This window comes from Anthonomus grandis, chromosome 7 (assembly GCF_022605725.1).
Source record: "Anthonomus grandis grandis chromosome 7, icAntGran1.3, whole genome shotgun sequence".
Classification (NCBI taxonomy): Eukaryota; Metazoa; Arthropoda; class Insecta; order Coleoptera; family Curculionidae; genus Anthonomus; species Anthonomus grandis.
Window position 1 is genome coordinate 1,228,038 of NC_065552.1, and position 26,512 is coordinate 1,254,549.

The window sequence follows — 26,512 nt, forward strand, 5'->3', positions numbered from 1 at the left end:
GAAACAAAGCAAAAGGCATTTTATGCAATAGAACTAGGGAAACCTATAGTTTTTTTTTAATTTACTCAAGCTCTTAGAATCCTCCTCTCCCTCAAATAAGGCTGATCCTACCGCAGCCCCAGGTTTCTCTAAAACTCTTACTTCGCATGCAGTATGGTATATCCAAATTAATAATTGTCACTGATTGAATTAGCTGATTGCGATTGCAGAGGAAGCCATTAATTATACAGGATGTCAATAAAAAAATGTTTTCTTTTTCCCAAAACGTGATAAGGGTCTACAGAAGGGCCTGCAAGTACTTCTCAAACAATTTATTTGTCTATATATAAGCATAAAAAAAACAACAAAATCCCAAACACAGCAATACATAACATACTATTTATAATGTACGTATTTAGCGGATCATAACAATGACGATGGTGAATTTATATACAGCGGAGCACTCAAAAAACGAAAATGGTGACGAGGGTGATTGGTTGGTTGGTGGTGATGGTAGTCTTCAAAATATCGGCACCTCTTTGGGGGGATGATCGTTACTGATCAGCCAACTGGTGCCACTTTTTGCTGAGTGCATCAGGTCGATCAGAGCTTTGCCCAGTTTTTCTGATCTGGAAAAAAAAGTTTATGGATAAACGCAAAGTAACAAGCTAACAATTGGTTATCTTTGATCTGAGCGTCATTAAGCGACTGTATACTTTCGAAAGTTTGATGATGCCTTTAGGGAGCGAAACTTTAATGTATGTACCGGGTGTCCAAATAAGAAAGGACGCCGGCTGTATCTCGGAACATATTCATCGCACAGCGCTAAAAAAAAAGTGGCCAAAAAAAATGGCTGGAAAATATTTACAAGTTTCTAAGACTACCACAAGAGGGCGTAACTGTACAGTAATTTCAAAAAATTTCAATTTCGTCTAAAATAGCCAGTATTAGGTACCATTTTGAAAACATCAGAATAATCTTCATTAATTTTGCCTTAATTTGGCTAAAGAATTTTCTTCATATCTCCAATGAGAAGGGTGGGGGAAGATCATATATAATGCAACTTTTTAATCGCCCTGTACTCAGATTCTTTATTAAAAGTAATTCAAGTGGGTACTCGTTGAAAAGGAAATTCAAAGGGTTTTCAAAATATGCACCTGTCAATGTCACTTTGTTTTCAGTGAAGGCGTCAGAGGGCGTTGTTTAACAAAGACTGGGTTGTTAGAGATTTTCTCTAAAAAGTTAAATGCAATAATATGATTTTTTCACTGCGGTTTCGAAGACTTAAAACATACTAACAAACCAGTGAAAACCGCGTTTCGATATCTGCATTTGTTTTCGAGTAATTGTAAAATAACCTATTTTTCAAATTTTAAATATAAGTACCTATAATTAATTTAACAAATGATTAAGAATTAGCAGGAATTGACAGATTAGATAAGTCGGAATAAGTTTGTCTTAGCGTTTTTACATATATTGAGTCGCATTAATATACAGGGTGATTCACGGTAGATCGCCTATTAGACGTTTTAGGCGAATGGCAACGCCGATCAATCTGAAAAAAAAAACGTTACAAAAATTAAACTCCTCCGACTTGATAACAGTTTATTTAAAATGCAATCAGAACTCAACGGATGCCTCTAGAATAATATATATGCTATGCGGTATCCAGAACAGAGACATTATACGAAAAGGACATTTGCAAGATTAGCTACTCGGTCAGCAGAAAATAGCAGTATCCGTTTACCTCTTATTCAATCTTCAAAATCCTTCTGACTAAACAATTATAACAAATAGCGCAAATTAATACTAAATATAAAATAAATAAAAATAAAACATATAACTAAATCAATTTCTTTCAAGATGTTCGAAGTGTCCACCATCGTTACTAATACAGTCGCGTACTTTTCGATAAGTAACGTGAACTGCAGCCTCCACTTCGGCAACTGATACGCTTGTTACCGCATTTCTGATCTTCTGATCCTAGCTATCATATCATCTCGTGTTGTAGGTCTGGTTTGGTAAACGATATCCTTTAGTCTGCCCCACAAATAAAAATCTAGGCAAGTCAGATCAGGAGATCGCGGCGGCCAAGGAAATATACTTCCTCGACCAATCTACCTATGAGGAAACTAAAATTTAAAAAATTTCTTACATTTATTGCAAAATGCACGGGACATCCATCGTGCTGTAAAAACATCTTTGCACGGGTTTGAATTGGGATGTCTTCAAGCAGTACAGGCAAGTGATATATGTAATGGCAAGGCAAGTGATGTAAAAAATCTAAATAGGTGTGTCCATCGAGGACCTCTTCAAAAATGTATGGACCAATAATTCTTCCCCCTATTATCCCACACCAGACATTAACAGACCACCGACCCTGATACTGCACTTCTCTCATCCAGTGGGGATTTGTCGGAGCCCAATAGTGCATATTATCTAAATTTACACTACTAACACTGATGAAAGTTGCCTCGTCTGTCCATAGAATGTTTGAGACAAACTGGGGATCTTCTTCCATCATATTGCTAAACCAGATACAATAATCAAGTCTATCATAATCGGTTCCTGTTAATTCCTGATGCAGCACCATATGATATGGATGCAACCTAAAATAACATTCAAATTAGGTAAAAAATAAAAATAATATATATTTTTTAATATTCGATTCTAGTAATAGTCAAATTTAGTTATCAACTTTTTAACAAAGAAATTGTGGTCTCTTAAAATGTTATGCACAGTTGATTTCGTAATGCTCAAATCCAATGAAATTTGCCTTATTCCTATGTGAGGGTATAATCCAATATAAGCAAGCACATTAACAATATTTTCTTCAGATCGTCCAGAGCGACGTCTTCTGTTAAGAGGTAAATGGATACTGCCATTTTCTCGCAACCGAGTAGCTAATCTTACAAATGTCCTTTTCGTATGTCTCTGTTCTGGATACCACATAGCATATATTCGAGAGGCAACCGTTGAGTTATGATTGCATTCGAAATAAACTGCTAGCATATTATAGGCTACTTCATTTGGAATTTTCATTTTTAAACTTACTAATTTGCAGTAAAAAAACACTTACACATAAGAAATAACTTAAAACTGACAACTGTCAATTTAAGTAACTTTAAATGACATTTTCCAATCCTTTGTTTCTGTTTATATTTCCATAGGCCTCTTGATATAATAGTAATATTCAAATAGAATTAAAAAATAATGCTCTAATAAATCATATTCGGAGATTCTCGATTGCCAATTATATTTTCAAGTGGAAATAGGATTATGAGCTTTCAAATAATTTTCAGTAATTTTTGATAATATTCTGTCACAAAGACCGCCCTAATATTGCTAATAATATTTAAAATTTGAAAAATAGGTTATTTTAAAATTACTCGAAAACAAATGGAGATATCGAAACGCGGTTTTCACTGGTTTGTTAGTATGTTTTAAGTCTTCGAAACCGCAGTGAAAAAATCATATCATTGCATTTAACTTTTTAGAGAAAATCTCTAAAAACCCAGTCTCTGTTAAACAACGCCCTCTGACGACTTCACTGAAAATAAAGTGACATTGACAGGTGCATATTTTGAAAGCCCTTTTAATTTCCTTTTAAACGAGTACCCACTTGAATTACTTTTAATAAAGAATCGGAGTACAGGGCGATTAAAAAGGTTGCAGTATTCATGATCTTCCCCCACCCTTCTCATTGGAGATATGAAGAAAATTCTTTAGCCAAATTAAGGCAAAATTAATGAAGATTATTCTGATGTTTTCAAAATGGTACCTAATACTGGCTATTTTAGACGACATTTGAATTTTTTGAAATTACTGTGCAGTTACGCCCTCTTGTGGTAGTCTTAGGAACTTGTAAATATTTTCCAGGCATTTTTTTTGGCTACTTTTCTTAAGAATTTTTTTTTTCAGCGCTGTGCGATGAATAGTTTCCGAGATACAGCCGGCGTCCTTTCTTATTTGGACACCCGGTACAAAAAAAATCACGATACTCTAGATGTAGACGAGAGTTTTTAAGTGAGTTTCTTTGGGATGATTTCTGCGTTTTTTTTTTACAATATTTCAAAAAATCTATTAATTCACTTTGTTATCGAGTCACAGCATAAGGAAGACTAATTGTAACTGTAATTATTTAAGCTGTGATCGAGTTACATGGTGAAAATGAAAAGTTTCCCTTTTTGGAAGGGATGGTGAAGAATTTACCTGGAGATTTGACCTCGATATATAAATAAGGCCTAATGTGGTCTTAATAAGTTATGTTAAAAGAAAAACGTTAACAAGTTTTTGAATTTAATTCGCTATTTTCTTTATTAGAAAACTAGTATTCTCAAACGCATAATGGCAATTCCTAGTTTTCGCTTTTGACGTGCATTAATTAATAGCGCATAATCCAGAAAAATACCAAAATTTTTAATTTAATAAACTATTAAAAGAAATGTATCATTGATTTAGGCACAAATTTCTCGGGCATTCTTTTATGTTTTAGATTGGTACTCTATAAAAATATTTCTTAATTTTAGGAGCGTTTATTAAAGGTAAACATAATAATTGTGGAAATCACATCAATCGTGGTGAGGGTGAGAAAGAAATATTCATCAAATATAAGTGTGGGAAAGGCAGATCCTTTTACAAATATGCGAAAATTAGCACTTGAGTTTAATTGGCAAAGACCTACAGTTCATCGAATCCTGAACGAATCCCTGTTGCATTCTTATCATTAACAAAAAATGTGTGACGTAAATTTCTATGTATTCCATATAGAATATTTTTTTTTGCTCGTTGGAAAGTTGACTTTATTTTTTAACTTGATTAGCAATAAGTTCAACTTATTGCTGGGTGTCTTCCAGGGATTCAATTTATTAGAATAATTTTTCATGTTTTCTGGGCTTTTGAACTAAAAATTACCTGATTTTTGTGACAATAATGTCATTTTTCGCCCCCTTCCTGAACACTATATTAGACAACAAAACCAACCGATTTGAACAATAAGAAAATTATGTAAAAATCGACTTAGGAGCTACAAGGCAAAAATGTCATTTTTCATTTTCTAACAGTTCAATTTTTTTTTAAAGTAAAGCCTCTAGCTTTAGTTGACTTCGTTGCATTGCAAAGATAGGGACGAAAACCAAGGCGTCATAAAGTTTGAGGCTTGACCACGTTTTTAAATATTATCAACACTGCCGTCGTAAAAGAGAGTGCCGTATCTGCAAAATGTCTGTTTTGAGAAAACGGTTAAAACGCGTATTTCTCTATAATGGCGTGAATTAAGTCCTAATGATTTCTAAAATATATTTTATTTGTTAATTTTGTGATAAAAAAATGAATAGAAATAATTTTAACATTCCTGAATTTTAACAGTAAGCTTAAAATGCACTTACGGCTTTTAAAGTTAATAAAGCAATATTTTTTAAGCCGCTCATTGTAACCAAAAAAGCTTAACTGCAAAACAAATTAGTTATAAAGGTACTATATTCTATAAAAACTAGAAATTATTTTAGCTTTAAATCTTTCTTTGTAGTAAATATATATTTTTTTGCACCAATGAAATAAAATAATTTGTCTTTTTTAAAGAAATGCATTTATGTTATGCTATAACGCCTATAACATAGAAAAAACACAGAGTCATTGTATAAACTTAACTCTTACATATTTGCCAAACAAAAATAATAATCGTTTCTGAATACAAAAAAAAACACTCTCATACAAAAAACACAAGAACAAACACATTCATTCTAAGTTTTAATATGGATATTAACAATCAGCTTTATTCAAAAGTTTCAATGAGGTCATTGGACGCATCAGAAATTGGAATATCCTCCCAAAATTTCAGTCTATCTTTGGGCATAACAGAAGACACATTTTTTAATATATTATCACATTTTAACGTAGATATCCCCCGATTTTTTGTGTATTTTTCAGGTTCTGGCATTTGCTGCCTATTTTTAGCCAAAGAAACTTTTAAAAAATTTAGCTCTTTAAATTCCTCGTTCATAAAATGATCTTTGTATTTCAAGTGAAGACAGCCGCGTTTTGCAACTACTTCTACAAGATCTGCTATATACACTCTGGGCCTCAATCTATTCAAAACTGCCTTTGAGGAATGATCTTTCCAATTAAAAAAATCAGAAAAATCCATTGATTTTGTAATAACTTTTTCAGAGTTCGCTTTTGATAATAATAATAATAATAATAATAATAATAAGCCTTTATTTCCAACAGGCAACTTGCCCAATAACAGGAAACAGTTGCAAAACAATGAAAAATATAGTTAAAAAAAAAACACACACACAAACAAACCTAAAAGAATGAAAAGAAAAGAAAAAGAGTAAAGTAAAGTAAGTCACATTCTCAAAAGTTATCCAAAGAATTAGAACAAATAACTATTAATATGATATAAAAACCCAATTATAAAAGTTTAACAAGATAATCACATATTCAACAAAATTAAATTAACTGCAATATACCTACTAACTATAACTTAAACACATGGGTCTTAATCCCAAGAGTAATGATTCACCAAGATATCGACAATCACATGAACCGGAGAGAAATTTATATCGCACATGTGACAGATCCGATTAAATATAGCGCATATTGTATATAGTGGCGATTTCAACAGGATGTTAGTATGAGGCCTTGGCAGAAAGAATGTTAGGGGATGTCTAGCATTAAGCCTAGGCACCATGAAACGTACACCGGAAAGAAGTACAGGACTATCAATGAATCCATTCAGTAACCCATGCAGGAATTTTACAGAGAAGATTATTCTTCTGAGTTGTAATGGATGTAGATTGAAGCGTTCCAATAGTTGCCGATGATCAAACCCTCTTACCGGATATATGCCATCCTGCCTGAAGGCCAAAAACTTAGCAAATCTACGCTGAACAGATTCAAGGAGACCAACATGATTCTGATAGAGCGGGCTCCATATAACGCAGCCAAACTCCAGTTTTGATCTCACAAAGCAACAGAAAAGCAGTTTTAATGTAGACTCCAAAGTAAAACTCTGAGAACTTCTAATTATGAACCCAAGCCTTCTCAGGGCTGACTTGACTATGTTATTGAAATGTGGAACGAATGTAAATTCAGAGTCAAAGGTTATACCAAGATCAGTAATTTGCTCTAATCTACTCAAAATAGTATCATTAATAAAGTAATTAAAATTTAAGGGTGTTTTTGATCTAGAGTAACTGACCACACTACACTTAGCCGCATTCAAGCCTAACCTGTTAACAGCGCACCATACCTCCAATGTATTTAGACAGTTCTGAAGAAAAACACAATCCTCCAAGCCATATACATTTAAATATAGCTTCAAATCATCGGCAAAAGCCAGCCTATGACAAGTGAGTGACTCAATCAAGTCATTTATAAAAAAACTAAACAGGAGCGGAGCCAGGTGGCACACTCTCGAGCCCTGTGGCACACCCGACGTTACGTTAAAAAGTTTCGATTTAAAGCCCTCATATTCGACATATTGAGATCTACCAATCAAGTAGGAATGAAATAAATTAAATAATCTCCCTGAAAAACCATACTGAGTTAATTTATGCAGCAAAATATAGTGATCTATCCGATCAAAGGCTTTTTGGAAGTCGGTATAAATAACATCGACTTGAGTATTAACATCAAGTGATTCACAGATGTGACTAGACAGACAGGATAAGTTAGTAACACAAGATCGCCCGCTGAAAAATTCATGCTGGTCTACAGAGATGAGTTCTTTTGCGTGACTAAATAGCGACCGATTCAGGATAATTTCGAAAAGTCTTGAGAAGTTACAGTTGATACTGCAGTTTGCTTTTTTAAGGAATTTTCAACCTGGTGGTGAAAATGGTCTGCAGACATGAAAGTATGTCCAGCTTCAAAATATTTTAAGGTTATTCTTTCAGTTCTAACATGGTCTGAATTTATTAGGTACACTAGAAACGAAAACAACGCCCAGTTCTTGTTTTGTCCACTGCAATTGTCAAGCCAAAGCACAATGTCATTCTGATCCCGATGGTACAGAAAAAACTGAAAATAGGCGCTGATTATTTCCTCTTTTTTTCGGCCTGCAGTGGTTTCATGCCATATTACTGCAAAAGGTTTTTGTCTAGAATTTTTTCCGATTGGCACAAAACTTTCATTAAAAGCAATAATTCGTTGAGTGAAAAGAACACTTTTGAACATGTCCAGCCTAGGTAACATTATTACTTTCTGTAAGTCTGCGGAAAAATATAATGTTGTAGACTCGATGGAATTTTGAACATCATTTCTATACATCTGACGGGCAATATTGGATTTTTTAATATGTTTGTCCCATTGTTGACAATTGTGCTTCATTATGCAACTTATAGCATTCACATATTTCACATTTCTCGTGGCCGAGATGTGCAAATGAAATATTTTTTTCTTTAACCACAACATTTCTATAAAGTTCATATGAACATTCAATAGTGGGATTATTTTCAACAAAGTCAGAGTGCATTTGTTTAACTGTTATATCAGAGGGTAAGTATAATTTATTTGGGGCGTGTTCTCGCCTGTAGTGTGACACGCTTGGATGATATTTTTGAATATGATCATATATGGCTTGTCGATTAACTTTTTTGTGTTTTGGATGTAAGCCTCGTTTGTTTTTTTCTACTGACATAGCCGTGGAATTACACACTAGCTTTATAATTGTGTCATTATGACTGTTATACCCTAATGTTGACAAATAAAATGTCTTACATACTTGCAAAGAATCTCCTTTATCATCTTTCAGATAAAAGTTTATTGTTTTATTTCTCCTTGAGTCTTCTTTTAAGGTATTTGCCGTCCTTCTTTTTACATCTATTTTTTTAGTAGTGTGAAGAATAAATAACCTTCTTGGTATCCATTCTTGATTCCAAAATTTTTCGTTAATAACCTCTCATCTAGCCGTAGTTATTTTTGTGGGACATTTTCTTTTGCAAGTGTCTTTGCAGGGTGGTCTAACTTTATGCTTCTCTTTATTTTTTTGCTTTTTTTTTTGCACATACTACATCTCTTGTTTCCCTTGCTTGCTTCATTTTCCGTTTTCGTGGTTTTCCTTTTTTTGTAACTTCCATATTTTCTACCTTGTTTCCATCACCGGTGTTTACGTCTGATTGCAGTTCTTCTCCATTTGTAGCTAGATCTTCAGTTGTTTCAGTAAATACGTCATTCGATTCAGTTATTGCTTGAGTGTCTTGGTTTTTATAGCTTCCGGGTCACAGGTACTTAAAAACAGCGCTGATGGAGACATCACATTTTGCTCTTCAACAATTGGCAAGTTTGGCGGTACCGGTAATAATGTTTGAAATATCTGTGGCTCTGCTTCACTATCTGAATTAGCAGGTTCAATAACGGATGATGCATCTTGAATTTGATTAATTTTTCCTGGCTCAATGTTAGGTCTATTATGCTTGACAATTGTCGTATTTGAAAATTTAACATTAGAATTACCAGAAAGTTCCACTTGGTTTTCATTTGCGAGGCGTAGGATCTTTTTAGTTCTCTGCATCTTTAAACGTTGCTGTCGTTGGTAACTGAAAAAAACAACAGCATTAACTAATAGTTAGCTAGCTACTTACTTTTCTAGCATCATAATATATTGTAGGGTGGTTCGTAATAAATGCGATTGAGAGTATTATATACGTGCAATAATAGATATAGTGAACAATTTACAAATGAAAAAATTGCAGCAAAAAAAGGAATTAGTGATGAATTCATTTCTAAGCAGTAAATAATTCATATCTAAGAGTCCTAATTAAAATTGATTAAAATTATCCTAAATAAAAACTAATCCCCTTTTCGCTGCAATTTTTTCATTTGTAAATTATCCACTATATCTATGGCGCGTATAATAACTGGCGATTGTTTAAGTGAAAAAAAATGAGATTTGGCTAAATTTATATAATCCGAAAGTGACGATAGAAATATGTACTTACCGAGATACAGGGCGTCGAAACTTTTTAAAAATCTTAAATATAAATAGTTAATTTTTTAAATAATTTTTTTTAATATCTGATATCTAAAAAGTTTAATATCTTATAAATGCACCCAAACCAAAAATTTTAATAAGTTGCATCAATGCCGAAATTTGAAAATATCTCGAAAACGATGATATGTAGCTGTTTTAAAATTGGGTTGGGTTGGTACCTTTAAAAAAGATGTAGGAACGATAACAACTCATTAAAAATATCAAAAGATTACTGCCAAAAAAGTTAGAGCCAATTAAAAAGAAGAATATAGCGTACGTAGCGCCCTCTAAGTCTTACATGAAAATTTAGTCCAAATTATGATTTCTCACCTCAAAAAAACCCCCAATATTTGTCAAATTTTGGGTAAAAATTGAATTTTGTGTTAATTTTATGTTAAAAATTCGAAAATAGAATTTCATTTTCAACTCCCTGTATCTCGGTAAGTATCGATTTTTGGATTATAAACTTAGCCAAGCCAAATCGATTTTTTTTAACTAGAAGAATCTCCCGAAACTCTATATGTCGCATTCATTACAAACCATCCTGTATACATAAATAGTTACTTACCAGCTAATTTTTGGTATTTATTATTGTTTTTAAAACAAACTGCCACAAAAACTTTTTTCCAAATAACACAAAAAAATACAGATATATGTATAGGTAACATATATCGAAAGCTGATTGCTGCACGTGGTTTTTCTATTATTATTATGATTGGAGACAGCGTATGTATATCTGCACAGCTCGGTGGTCAAATTAAAATTAATACTAAATTATCCTATCACTGGTAAATTTAAATATGGAAGTGTAGCATAAAAAGCCGTAACTGTTTTGCGCCAATGCAGTTGCGGTTTTTTAAACTAGTAATCCGCGTTACATCTTTCTAAGCTACAAACGTCTAATATATATTTGCGTTAACTGTAAAGTAAAAAGGTAAAAGTTTTTAGATACGGGAATGTAAGCAACATTTGCTAGTTAGGGTTGTTTAAGTTATGAAATCGGAAAATTACGTCATTTTGTAGTAATCGTATGTACATTTAAGCAAACTTGCGATGCAGATACGCGTTTTTAAGATACATCAATCGATTCCTCATGCCTCAAATACCCATATTATAGTTTTAACCAATTTTTTAAAAAAATGCAGATACGGCTCTCTTTCTTACGACGGCAGAACAGTCAAGGCTTTTTTTTATTTCTTGGTCAAAAATCTCTGAAAGTAGTATTGTTACTCTCTATTCTGTCATTTGGCATTTTTTGGTTTAAGGTCCGCTAATCGGTACAATTTTAATTGGTGACAAATGAAATATTATACTGGTATTTGTTACCTCAATTTTGTTTATGAATTGTACTAAAACATTCCTTATGGAACATACAAAGTGCTCCAGTTTAAACGTCATTAATTTTAATACGTGATAGAGAATTTAAAAAGAAATATACATTCATTATAACATTTTTCTCTTCAGAAATGTTTAATAACAAAGATACAGGGTGTTAAAGTTAAGAATAGTTATTTGTTTATTTATCATAACTTTTAAACTACAAGCTCAATTTTAATTAAATTTCGCATGCAGGTTATTATAGTAAATTTTCAATTACTGATGAAGCCAATTTAAAAAAAAATTGCCAGTGGCGTAAACGGACTTGGTCCTTTTTTGCCTCAAATCTGCGAGGTGATGAAATATTTTTTTATAAGAAGTCAACTATTTTATTCCCCGTTTAATTTCGAAAAAAAAAGTTACTCTTGCAAAATTATGATTTAAGGCACTGTTTTTAAAATAAAAATTTCACTGTTCTTAACCTTCTACAAAAAGCAAATCTTGCCTTGGAATCTTAGGTTTTCTTTAACAAATAGGGCTCGTATGTGTATAGAATGGCGGTTTTAGTCCACCCTATATGTGGCCGGCGGATTGGCCTCCTTTTTCCGGACACCCTGTATTTACTTTTAAGATGTGTATTTTTATTATTGAGGTAAACTTACTTCACGGGTGTGCTACTCGACGTATCCCTGAGCCACGCCTGTTCGTATTCTCCGCTCAGTATCCGCTTTCGGGGATCCCCAGCCATCTCAGCTTCGGTTGGGGTGGGGCACAGCGATATCACCTTGATCCCCGTTAAGTTCACGTGGTACGGATCGCCATAGCATCGGGTCAGGGCAGCTACAGCTTGTTTCGTCGCTGTGTACACCTTCGGACATATTTAAATTTGCAATTAATTAATTTAATTTATTCAATATATTAGACAGTTTTCGAAGCGATTAAAAAGTATCAACCATTAATTGACATGTATGACATTTGAAGTTTCATTTATCGTATATCCCTATCGGCACCCTCCGCTATCTTACGGACGATAGATAGTCATAAACATAGCGAAACGCATTGATGTTGTTTACATTATTGTCAAATAATAATAATTAGTAATTCAGGTTTATTTAGTATCTTTTTGTCTAAAACAGTAAAAGAAATTCAAAGAATTTTACATAACAATGACCACGACTAATCCAAATCTAAATTCTCTTGACAAAATTCAAGAAAAGTAGGGTTACATTTGTTACCAAATAAATGGACATTCAAGCCAATAATCCCTATGTTGATCCAGCAAAATCATACACAATAATTTTTGTCTGATTCAAGAGCTGCTTTAGTACTTCAGGTACTTTCCAATTTTTAAATAACGCTACCTAAGTAAATAATTAGATATAATATTGTAGACCAAATAAAGGGTGCACTCTTAAAAATAGGTGAATAAAAATTCAACAATTGTATAGATTTTACATACAATTTGATTCTGGAAATGGTACAGAATCAATTTGTGTAGAATTTCTCTATGCTATTGTGTTTAAACAACTGTGGTTCTATAATCAACAAATTGTGTATCAATTTGATTTATTTTATTGTATATATAGTACACTATTTGTGTACTTAAATTCAACAATATTTTATATTTATTTAATATAATTGTTCAGTAAATAAGCAAACTCTTAGTGTTTTTTTTAACATGGTATGTACAGGAAAAAAACACAATTTGTGCATTTTAAATACACACGTTAGTGTAGGTTGTTTTTACAATATATTTTATTTTCTTTCAACTATAAAATTTTATTACAAATTGTGTATATTAATACTATATATTGTTTTATAAATTTAAATATAGTGTAGGTTACTTATTTTAGGTTTGTATATCAAATTAATATAAGAACTGGAGTTTTTTATTACAATGTTTTGTATTTATATTTATAAAAATTTAAAAATAATCAATATATTTGTATAAAAAATAAACAAATTGTTTAAAAATTTAAAATACATTTTAGAGAATTTCGTCATAAATCTGTGTAATAATAAATTCTAGGGCGCCTGGGAAAAACAGGATAGGTCATAATTTGATTAAAATAAAATAAGTCTTGTAAAAAATGGCAAATAAGTGAGGCCCAACGTTTGGTAAGAAAAGAAGTCATATAAGAAAAATACAGATTGAATATGTATTTTCCTAATTTGACTTATTTTCCATATTGACTGTTTTTCCCGAGCACTCTAACATTTATGTTTTATAAAAATTTTGTAATTTTTGTAATGTTTTTGTTTTATAAAAAGTTGTATAGGTAGGGTAAAAAAATTCAATTGTTTTAAAGAAACATTTTTTTATTTAAATACCTTTTAAAAAAGTACATATAACCTGCACAACAAATTAAAAAAACTTTAGTAGTAGTATTACAAATACACATTAGAAACGCAAATAGGAACTTAAAATGGAAATTCTTAGTTGTAAAAACAGGATTTTAACCTAAAGGCTAATAAACACATACATTTATGTACAGGGTCATTTTTTATATTTGCGTGCCCATAAACAGGGGTAATGTAAGTGATGTATCAATTTTTTTTTATCACATGGTGTTGAAAATTGCACTTTTCATAACTTAAGGAGGCTTTAGAGCTAATTCTGTTAAAAATAGAAAAAAAAACCTTAGAAATCATTTAAAAAGTTTAAATTAAAAACACGAAATGGAAAATTGAAATATGTTTTTTCTTCATAACAGAATTAGCTTTAGGTCCCTTTTAAAGTCATAAAAAGTGCCAGTTTCAACACCTTATATTAAAAAAATTGTTAACAAGTATGACATTATGATACAAGAAAATGTTTAACATTTTATGTAGAATTTAAAAATGTGTTGCCTATGGGGTGGTTCGTTTACAATAACTAAGGTTTTGGCATGTTTACATATACCGGATTTTCATATCCCATGGAAATCAAAATGATTGTTATTTCGTTTTAAATCGCCCTTCATCAATTTATTTCAAAATCACTTAATAAAAATAAATGACACAACAAAACGAAAAAACTTAAAAGAAAATAGAAATACCTAATAGGAACGTAATTAGGAACTTAACGAAAATTCTTATGTAGATACATACCTACATATTAACAACATACAGTTTTAAGCTAAGGGTTTTATTTACAGGTACATAATAATATGCTCCTGGAGTTGGTCCAATAAACCCCACTCCTTAAGTTTATCTTCAACGAATATATCCATATTCTTCTTATGCAATTTTAACACTTTTAACAATTAATGAAACGAAAAAACCTTAAAACAAATTAATACCGGTCGGTTGATTGAAGTACTGAAGAATGAACAGTTGAACACCTTGGCACTGGGAATTATCAGCAATGCTGCCAAATCAAAGGTATCTTAAAGATTACACCGCCAATTAAAAAAGTTACGTTTCCTTTTTCCTTACGCGTGTTATTATCACGATATTATTTAAATAAATAAAATTAGAACTTATGCTGATTGGGCTTATTTTTAAATATCCTGTTAAATCATTTTCAATTAACAACTTTAAATCGACTGCAAATTTTGATGCATACCTTTACAACTGTTTAATATTGAATCTGGCAACATTGACGCTAATAACGAAGTTCTAGCGGCAAAGGCAAGGGCGTCGGGCGCGTCCTCCTTTATACACAATTGTGTATTATAACTACACAATACATGTTTCAAAATTCTACAATTGTGAAGGGCTATTAGCAAGAATCTTTTTTAATCTACACAATTGTAAATAAAATCAACACAAGCCAGAATAAAAAAATTAATTAAAAATTGTAGCAAAAATATACTTTGTTATATACTATGATTGTTAGATTTTTTACCAAACTGCATTGGATTTAAAAAAAAAATGTGGAATATTTATACACATTATCTTAATAATTAATATCCACTTATGATGTATTAATTTAATATGCAATAATTGTATGAAATATACACATTAAAACATATACAAAATGCCTAAGAATTTTTATACAAGACTGTGAGTTATTATCTAACAATTGTGTTTAAAATTAAACATTTTTTTTACACAACAAAATGTGAAAAAATCCATCAGGATTTTTCTGTGTGTGTTTTTTTGAGAGGTATACAAATTTGAAGTGAAATAAAACTATTAAAAAAAAATTTATTGACATGGTATTGGTTTTATTTAAAAGATATTGTTATGCCATTAGCGCTTAAAAATGATTTCGGGCATATGAGCGCCACGGCTGGTTCGTATGTAGCGTAATCGGGAAGTCCAATTTTCGACCACTTTTTCAAGCATCTGGGGCCGTATCTCGGCAATAACGCGGCGAATGTTTGCTTCCAAATGATCCAACGTCTGTGGTTTATCTTTGAAGACATGTGACTTCACATATCCCCAAAGAATGTAATCCAGGGGTGTGAGATCACACGATCGTGGAGGCCAGTTCACAGGTCCATTGCGTGAAATTATGCGATCATGGAATGTTTTCCGCAATAAATTGATAGTGTCACGCGCTGTGTGGCATGTTGCACCATCTTGTTGCAACCAAAGCTCTGCCACATCAAGTCGGTTCAACTGAGGAACAAAAAAGTCGGCAATCATGGCTCTATAACGTTCTCCATTGAATGTTATCATCTTTAAAAAAATATGGGCCAATGATTCCTCCTGACCATAAAGCGCACCAAACTGTGGCTTTTAATGGATGTAAGGGCGTCTCAACAAAATCTTCTGGATTTTCTCCACTCTAAATTTGCTTATTGACGAAGCCGTTCAACCAAAAATGAGCCTCATCGCTGAACAAAATTTTGGATTGAAAAAATGGGTCAAGCTGAATACTGTTTTCCGCCCATTCACCGAACGTACGGCGCGCATAAGTTGGATCTTGTAAGCTCGCAAGCCAAGATCTTGCCGCAAAATCTTCCACAAAGTGGATGGGCACAGCCCCAATTGTTGTGCACGATGGCGAATCGACTCATTCGGGTCCTCTTCAACACTATGCTCTACAGCAGCAATAACTTCTTCTGTGCGCACTGTATGACGTCTTTGTGGATGCGTATTATCAACTAGAGTATGCGTGGTATGAAAATGATCCATGGTTTTTCGAATAACTTGCTCGGATGGCCGATTATGTCGACCGTAAAATGGACGCAGCGCACGGTAAGTTTTGCGAATTGAACTATGATTTTCAAAATATATTTGCACAATTTGAAAGCGTTGTTCTGGAGTAAGTCTATTCATTGTGAAATGGCAAACGGTACTGACCACGAATACACCACCAACTGTCAAATTGACAATCATCAGAAACAGTTTTGACAACTTAAAATCCAAACCTCTAAAAAAACACCCTTTATTAATAAAAATCTATAGTTGGTTTAATATTAAATAAAAATGAGGTTATAAAATTTAAGGAATAATAATCACAAAGAAAACGAATTTGTTTCTATCGTTAGGTTAGCGGTAAACGTATCACCTATTTCGAAAACACTTTTTGGGGAGCTGTCAAACAGCGGCTAAGGTAATGTTTATGTCTATATAAAACGTCAAAATATATGCATCTTCGAAAACTATCTAATCTTGTTATACATACACTTATTTCCTGATCATTTGGCATCCCTGCTGTTCAATGTGCTGTCTACAAACCTGCCCGAGATTTTACGTCAAAGCTGTCAACACCCGGCAACTTCGAACCAGTTTGTAGATAGCATATTGAACATCGGCGATGCCAAGTGATTAGAAAAAAAAATCCGTATTTCCAGAGAAATGTATGTTCCAGCAACATTGTGGCTCAAAGTGCTGTTTACAAACGTTCAAAGCTGTCAATGGCATTAATGTCAACCGTTAAAATTAAATCCAGTATCATCGATGCATAAACTTATAAATAAATATATCTGGACTGCTAATGCATATGGCCACAATACCCAAAAATGACCACAGCCTGATGGCCGCCATTTTTATAGCGGTTGTCTCCTTTTGATGTTGCTCACTCTGAACATTTACAGTGTTGCCAACAAAAAATATATTAAATAACGTTAATGAAGTTGACGTTTGACGTGTGAGTATAGCGGATTGCCTAGTTTTTGGCGACAACGCATCCTACTAAATTGAGGGATTTTTGGACCCTGCGTCACATAAACGCTAATAACTTGGCTTTTCACTTCTGGTTTTCACTGCTTTATGCAAGAAGGTTGAGGCTACGTGACTGTGAAAATTATTTTTCCCGCAAAAAAACCGCATTTTTCGCGAAAACAGTCGGTGCAGCAGTTTGTGGAAAATTGACTATGCCGATTTTTTTGAAACTCAATGATATCAAAGGCCTCTATGGAAAACTGCTCCTAAAGGGCGCTTTTTAAGATAAACCCTCTAGAAATGGGATTTTTCTGTGAATGAAATTTGAACTTTTTGCGCGGTACCTCGCGGACTTAAACGGTTGTGGGGCCTAAACGGTAACGTTCCCGACAATACGGACAAAACAGCTCTTTTGTACGTGAATGTAGCTATCTTTTTTGCTAAAACTGTTTTTTTTAAAAAGAAACTCCTTGCGAGATAAACGAGCTCAAACTTAAATTTTTTTTTTAGAAAAAAAAAGTGAATTTTTCAAGAAATAATTTTTTTTCTACTTCTAAAAAATTTTTTTTTAATTTTCTTTGTTTACACCGTTTGAAAGCGTAATCCTTTAGGATTAGACAGAGGTATTACTCATAGCGCTAGGTATTATACAGGGTGAGCTGTGTTAACAAATATGAACCCGTTTTTGAGCCTTTTTTTGACCGATTTTTTTCTATTTTTCTTAATAACTCTTTATTGGCGGCACCTAGAGATTTCAAACTTTCAGCGTTTTAAGAACTTTTTAAAACCTATTTTTCGACGTAGTCTACAACTTTCTACGTAGAGTAGTTTTTGCTCTACACCTTTTTTAACTTTGACGCCTAATACCGGCATACCTATGACACCTGCGAAAACCATTTTTTTTCTGAAACCACCGGACATTATCTGGCTATAATCCACTAAAAACCGTTTTTCCTCAAATGTTACCGTTTTTCCGCAACGCGCTGTTATTTAAGAAAAACCCCAAAAACAAGGCCAGTACAATCAACCAGTCATATCGTCGACACCACGGGAGCCCATGCATGGTACAATAAAGTTGGCGGTCCAGCACCCAATGTAAAAGTATAGGGACAAGGTCTGTGTCAACAAGCCTATGGTCGCGTCTCCATGGCAACGAAAACCGCGAAAAAAGACCCTTTTTATAATCGAAATTTAACTACTAAAACCAAGTAGAATCGGTCCAGAATTGATGTTAATGTGTTCCTAAGGCTTTATACTATTTTTCCATGTACAAATCATAAGGTAAAAACTTTTTTTTATACCCTAAAACATCGTCTGAAAATGGTCGATTTTGACGTCTACGTGCGATTTAATGCCGACTTTTACGGCGGTTTTGACAACATGGCGTCAACGTCTCGGACTTGCTTCTTAATTTAATTGATAAAATGCTTAAAATAGCTCAGAACTTCCTAAAATTGGTATGGAATTATTCAAGAGACTCTGGAGAATCCGAATATGTGCATATCTTTTACCAAATCGGGTTTTTTTAGCTGTGATAATTTGGAACGTTTTGACGTTTTAGCATTTTCCGTGTATTATTATAATATTCATGCGACACAGTGTCTATACAAGGCATTTTGCTAGACAAAAATTACAACACAGTGGGTCCTAATGATAAAAAAAAATCTAATCGGGATTTATTATGTATTATTATTTTGTGTGGAATTTTTTTTTTAAACTTTTTTGTTACTTGCCTGATTTGAATGAAATTTGGTATTTGGAGTTTATTTAATAAATAATTATTGATTTTTAACAAATTTTTTCCAAATTAAGTTTTAAAATATAAAGCGTATTATAATAATAAAATAAGAAGGTATCATTGAAGATATCATTCAATATTAGTTATATTCATCCGAGTTACTTAAGAGCGGAGCGTATTGTAACACATCATGGTTCTCTGAAGGATGATACCCAGAAATAAGTAAGTAATATTTAAATGAAATTTATTTCTGATTATAATATATAATAAGACCTTCCGTTTTCTCTCTGTATTTACTATAGATGTAATTTTTTTCGAAGTACTAAGAAAGAAAAAGTTGGGCAAAGGATCGTGCCGAGGCTAAGGTTTGAACTCAGAGCCTTACGAGGATACGGCAGGTCTCTTCCCCACTGCGTGTTTAGGGCACTCCTTGGATAATTGTGGAGATTTTTGTTTGTAATACTAACAAAAATTTTAAAAATTTCCACTGGATCCCACGGACTAAAGTAATAGTTGAATAATGTATCACCATCTTTATTTAAAGGTATTTGGTTCACTGTTTCTCAAAACCGAATTATTGTGAATTGTCTGTCTGTGGAAACACTGTACGCAGAAAGAAAGTAAAAGTCCTAAAGTAAAAATAGAAAGAAAATAAAATTATTTTTAACTGAATTTGTTAAATAAACACAAGCATAAAAATTTAAATGAAGATCATCATTTTTTGGTATCAGGATTTATAAAATTCAAGTTTAAGTTTAGATTTATAAAATTCAAGATTATCAGAATAATAAAACAAATATTTTAAAGTGCATGCATCCATCCTAAGTTAATTAAAATTCTTTCATAAATTTTAACGAAATTCTTCAGAGTTACCAACATCGAAAGGACACAATCACGCAAAATGGCGGCCCTCTAATAGTGGTCATTTACTTTTCATTGAATTGGCAGTCCAGGTATATTAACTAAGTTCGGGCATACTGCAAGACTGAAGGCTTGTAGGCAGCACATTGAACCGCAATTCAATTTAAAAAAAAACACTCACTCACCGGTAGTGATAGCAACGGATTTTTACAGCAACTGGATCCGGCGTTTACGACCACGCCCCCCGGTCCGCCCCTGTCTTTCCCTAAAAACCTGAAGGCTAACAGGAGACCTCGGATCACCCCGTTCTAAAATTTCCAAAAAAAAATGGATTTTCTGGATTTTTCTGGACATTTTCCAGTTTTTAACTCACCAAGTTGACGTCCACTTCCAGCTCCCACAGTCTGTCGTTCATCACTGAGGCGTTATTGATGACTATATCGACCCCGCCCAGTTTGGTGATTGTTGTCTGGAAAGCTTCTGGAAGGGTAAGAAAACATGTTAAGCACACTAATGTTTTATGATGGTTTTTTGAATGAAATATTCCTGTAATTACTACAATAAAATATGTGTGAGACTTGGTATAATTATAGAATGTCCTGGAAGAGTATTAAGTGCATGTTCCTGGTACGTTTGTATGGTTTTAATGTAGAGTCATAGCTTACCTTCAAATTGCATGTAGTCGGTCACGTCGCATGGTATAAATATCGCGCGATCTTTGATGTTTTTCGAGAGGGTGTGCAGCAGTTCCTCCCCTGCGTCCGCGTTTATATCACAGATTGCTATCTAGAAATTGGACTCTTTAATGAGGTTTAATTCACATAGGGAAAATATTTTAGATGACAACTTTCTTATTTCATATATATATTATTCTGTATATTATTGTATATTAAAATCAACTTGAAATTCTAAACACATAATGGGTTACATGGTATAATTTGGTCAAGCAGTTTCTGAGATTTAAGCAGTTGAAAATCGCTCTTCTTGATATCTAGAGGTTCTTTAATTGAGCACATCCTGAGCTCTTTTTAAGAACATTAAGTATAACATGTGACCCATTAAATCTCTTAGAATTTCATGTAGAATCTGAAAACGTAATAATATCTAAGATATTATAAATATAAGGTCGGTACATTTCATTTACTTTAAATCGAGTCTTTCTTATTTCATTTTCAGGTTCTACATAAAATACCAAGAAATTTGATAAGTCACACGATGTAGTTTGGTCACATGGTTTCAGTTATAATTTAACGAGTGAGAAATTCAAAATATTTCTAGGTTGGCAGCAATGATTTGTCTTGGGAGAATTGGGGAATTTGTATTTTTAAGTTGGCACTCAGAATTTCAATTTTTATAAGTTGGTAGTATTGATCTGACCTCCTTTAAACCCTCGCAGATTCCTTTTTTAGGGTTTTTTTTTTAGGTTGCCAGTATTGGTTTGTCTTTGATTTCATGATTTTTCTATGTTGGTAGTACTCATTAGGCTTAAAAAATCCAAAAATTAAATACATTTCTTTGTTGGTATTATTAATTACTCGAAAATTCACAGGCTATTTTTCTATTGGCAGTACTGATTTGGCTTTAAACAACAGAGAGTTTTTAGGTTAGTATCATTGCTGTGAACACTTCAGGGGTATACGTAAATTGGCCCTACTGATTTGGAAACTTGAGGATTTCTAGGTTGGTAGTACCGATTTCTGGGTTGGTTTTAGTAGTTAGGGGTTGAAGATATTTTTATGTTGACAGTCTAATTTGACTGGAAAATTAGAGAATTTTGAGTATTTTTTTAGCTTAGCGTCACACTCAGACATTTATTCAAAGCAATTTTGAGTTGGTAGTATTGATCTAACCTCTGACTCTATTTCTATTGAAAATTTGGCAAAAGTTGTTTTTTTTTTCTCAGGTTGGCACTATTGATTTGCTTTTGAAACTCATCTAATTTCTAGATTGGTAGTATTGATTTAAATGAATGGATAATTCAAAATGTACTAAGCTGGCAGCACTAATTAGACCTGAAATATTCCTAAATTGTTATAATATTGTGTTGTGAAAAATGCATAGGATCTGTCTATATTGGCAGTACTGGATTGGCATAGAAATATACGGATTGTTTAGGTTGCTATCATTGATTTGAGCTTCAGGGGAAAAACAGTCTTTAAAAAAGGACAATGCCAGGTAATAAATTGGCAGTTTAATGAATTTACATGGTAAGTTGACTGCCTTTACTGGGAAAAATTGAAAATGACTATCAATAGTGTCAATTGTCTGGATGTATCAAAAAATTACTTCCATTACAGCCATAATTGCCTTAAATGCCTTGAAAAGTTGTTTTTCCTACTTGAAACACAAGTGACTATTCCAGGCAGTTGAAACTTCTTCCAGGCAATTCTCTGGAAAAGCTTGATGCTTTAAACTGCCTGAAAGTACCAAAAAATGACTCCCAATAGTATCAACTGCCTGGAGTGACCAAAAAAATAAATTCCATTACTTCCATTAATTCTTCCAGGCAATTCCCTGGAAAAAATGTATGCCTTTAATTGCATGAAAGGGCCAAAAAATGACTATCAATAGTGTCAATTGTTTGGATGTATGAAAAAATGACTTCCATTACTTTAAAATTGCCTTAAATGCCTTGAAAAGTTGCTTCTAATACTTGAAACTCAAGTGACTTTTCCAGGCAGTTGAAACTTGTTTCAGGCAATTCTCTGGAAAAACTTGATGCTTTTAACTGACTGGAGTAATAAAAAAAATAAATTCCATTACTTCAAAATTACCTCAAATGTCTTGAACAGTTGCTTTAATTACTTGAAACTAAAGTGGCTATTCCAGGCAGTGGAAACTTCTTCCAGGCAATTCCCTGGAAAAACTTAATGCTTTAAATTGCCTAAAAGTGTCCAAAAATGACTATCAATAGTGTCAATTGTCTATATGTATCAAAAAATGACTTCCATTACTTCAAAATTGCCTTGAAAAGTTGCTTTAACTACCTGAAACTGAAGTGACTATTCCAGGCAGTTCATACTTCTTCCAGGGAATTGCCTGGAAAAAATTGATGCATTCAACTGCCTGAAAGTGCCGGAAAATGACTCTTAATAGTGTCAATTGCTTGGATGTATCAAAAAATAACTTTCATTACTTCAAAATTACCTCAAATACCTTGAAAAATCGGTTTAATTAGTTGAAACTCAAGTGACTATTTCAGGCAGTTGAAACTTTTTCCAGGCAATTTCCTGGAAAAAATTAATGCCTTCAACTACCTGAAAGTGTCAAAAAATGACTGTCAATAGTGTCAATTGTCTAGATGTATAAAAAAATAACTTCCATTACTTCAAAATTACCTCAACTGCCTTGAAAAATTGCTTTAATTAGTTGAAACTCAAGTGATTATTCCAGGCAGTTGAAAATACTTCTAGGAAATTGCATGGAAGAAATTGATGCCTTTAGTTGCCTGAAAGTGTCGAAAAATGACTGTCAATAGTGTCAATTGTCTAGATCTATAAAAAAATTACTTCCGTCACTTTAAAATTGCTTTAAATGCTTTGGAAAGTTGCTTCAACTACTTGAAACTCAAGTGACTATTCCAGGCAGTTGAAACTTAGTCTAGGCAATTCCTTGGAAAAACTTGATACCTTTAACTGCCTGAAAGTGCCAGGAAATGACTCCCAATAGTGTCAATTGTCTGGATGTATCAAAAATGACTTCCATTACTTTAAAATTGCCTCAAATGTCTTGAAAAATTGCTTTAACTACTTAAAACTCAAGTGACTATTCCAGGCAGTTGAAACTTCTTCCAGGCAATTTTAAGACAATAGGATCTTTCTATATTGGCGGTACCGGATTGGCTTTGAAATATACAGATTGTTTAGGTTGGTAACATTGATTTGACCTTCAGGGGCATGTTGATTGGACCTTGAAACTTTAGGATTTTTAGGTTGGTAATACCGATTCTGGGTTGTTTTCATTAATCGGATATTGAAGATAGTTTTAGGTTAGCATCATTTTTTTTAGATTAGCAGTATTGACTTGAAAGACTCGAACATTGAAAGTAATTTTGGGTTGGTAGTATTTATCTGATCTTTAACTCCATTTCTATTGAAAATTTCAGGGTAATTTTTTTTTTTTATAATTTTTTTCATATTGGCACCATTGATTTGCCTTTGAAGCTTATGATATTTCTAGATTACTAGTACTGATCTAAATGTGTTTGAAATTTAAAATATTTATATATTGGCAGCACTAATTAGATCTAAAATATTCTTAAACTGAATAGGGTTCTATGTTGGTGATATTGGTTTCTCAAAATTCACAGGATCTTTCTAATATATTGGTATTATTCATTTGAGATTCAGGGGTATATCTAGGTTGACGTTACAGATTTGAGCTTAAAACTTTTGGGTTTTTACGTTGGTAATACTGATTTCTGGCTTAATTTCATTCTTTAAAACTTTTGCTTTGGCTTTAGAAAATTGGGGAGTTTTTTGTATTTTTCAGTTAATATTCAGAAATTTAGGTTAGTAGCATTGACTTGAGCAACTCGAAACTGCAGACTATTTTTGGGTTGGTTGTACTGATCTGACCTTTAAACCCTTGCAGACCCAAATTATTTTTAGGTTGGCAATACAAATTTTGTTTATTGGTTTGCCTCATGATATTTTTAGTTGGTAGTATTGATTTAAATGAGCGGGAAATTCAAAGTATAAATTTACGATATTAGGGTTGCTGTCATTTAAACACTTATAGTAGATTTAAGTCATTTTTATGTTGGTTGGCAATACTGATTTGGTATTGGACGACCATGATCTTCAAAGACTCGGACATTTAGGGTATTTTTTATTTGGTCTTTGAGCAGTTAGAAATGCAGAATATGTCCACATGTTGGCAGCACTGATTTGCCATTGAAACACGGGGAAAGTCATGGATATTTGTTTAAGTTGCCACCATTGATTTGCCTCTACAATTTGAATCAATCAAGTGATGATGAAGGATGTTGGTATAACATGTACAAAAGTTTCTCCAAATTGATTGAAATGCACAACAAAAAAAGAACGGATAACCTGAGAAATATTAGAGCTAATGGAACATTCGGAATGACAAACAAGGTCGTCTTAATCATAATTTTAACATATATGCAAAAAAGTGAAAGAAATAGCTGGGATATATTAAAAAAAACCAGGTGATTATTAGAGATAAAAATAATGATATGATGGGGGACATAAACCGAAAATAGGAAATCTGGAAGAAATATGTAGTTAAGAATTTTAATGACAACCGCCCAAACAACCCAACGAATCTATTAAAAGAGTTGATAGGGTCAAGTATATTAATAGCAGAAATCAGACATGCGGTGAAGCTCTTGACAATATGCTTTCTGACACGTTCCAATTTATTAATGAACAGTAGAACATGAAGATAATTTCCAAACTCTTTAACAACATATATGTATGACACGAGACGTATTTCAGAGGACTGGCTTCGATGTTGTACTCTTCTAACTTCACCAAAATCAAGTAATGCAAAGATGGCCAATTTATACGTCCAATGAGCCATAGCTTGAAGCCTTGCATGGATACCGTGGTGCACCATATTTTATTTGATAGATAGATTTAAAAGAATTGGATTCATAATTTCTTGAAATCGTACGTCGAATCTAAATCGAAAATAATAAATAGGGTTCTCATTCAAAATAACAAAGTTGGCATTTGCTTTCTATTGTCAGCAATTTTTTATCGATCCCTGGTTTACCATTAAACTGATACTTTAATATAATACAAAAGAAATAATAATTACTTACTTTGCATCCCTGCTTGTACAACTCCTTGCAATACTCCCGACCGTGTCCAGACGCCCCTCCAGTCACCAGGGCAACTTTCCCTCTCAAATCCATACTTCGCTAAGTAATAAAAAAAAATTCCTCTCCCAATATCCCTTTTACTTACTCTAAACCGTTCTTGCGAAATCTAAGAGGTTAATGACAGGATTTTCTGGTATATTTACCGAATATAGGAGCGTGTGTACTCGTTATAGTGGTTTTGTATACATTAAACCGAATAAGGGAGTGAGTCAAAATAGCCGCACCCCTGGAAATTGAATGTGCAGTGGGGGTGGGGGAGGGTTGACGGTCGGACGCGACGCGTCTGGATGGGGTTGTACGAGGGTGAGAGGAAAATGGAGAGAGAATTTAATATACCAGGGTCTTTGAATGGAATTTGGTTTTTTTTAGACATTTAGTAAATTTTAACTAAACCCTTATTTCTCGTTTGTTTTTAGAAAAAAATGCTTAAGATACTTTTTGTTTTGAATTTAAATGGAATTGGATTGATTGCAAAAATAGTAATTAATAAATTATTCATAGATTTCGAGAAAATAGTTTTTCGCGATTTTTTCCCACTGTATGAAAAAACATTTTTTTTGTCTAGGTATACTTATATTTCATTATTCTAAATATTTTTTTATGTAAGCCATTTTATTCTCGTGCCCCTAGATTTTCCATAAAAAAATAAATGTCCAATAATAAATAATTTATTTGGCCCATTGTGACAATTTCTTTTTTTTGTTCTGAGGTTTTTCACGTTTTCCTCCCACTATATGGAAATTAGGATGAA

At 32.9% G+C, this 26,512-nt stretch overlaps 1 protein-coding gene across 2 annotated transcripts; it reads right to left on the minus strand.

Annotated features, from left to right (window-relative positions):
- Positions 1–296: 296 nt before the first annotated feature.
- On the minus strand, positions 297–26,017 carry LOC126738247 (15-hydroxyprostaglandin dehydrogenase [NAD(+)]-like). 2 transcript variants are annotated; one of them, XM_050443488.1, is made up of 7 exons: positions 25,847–26,017; positions 25,702–25,795; positions 20,576–20,696; positions 20,284–20,390; positions 20,096–20,218; positions 11,935–12,140; positions 297–608 (listed from the first exon to the last, which is right to left on the minus strand). In XM_050443488.1, the coding sequence occupies exons 2-7, from the start codon at positions 25,792–25,794 to the stop codon at positions 500–502; spliced, it is 759 nt and encodes a 252-aa protein (XP_050299445.1). In that variant the 5' UTR covers position 25,795; positions 25,847–26,017; the 3' UTR covers positions 297–499. The 2 variants fall into 2 exon arrangements, with proteins under 2 accessions (XP_050299445.1, XP_050299444.1); XM_050443487.1 differs by having other exon boundaries at positions 25,702–26,015.
- Positions 26,018–26,512: the final 495 nt, after the last annotated feature.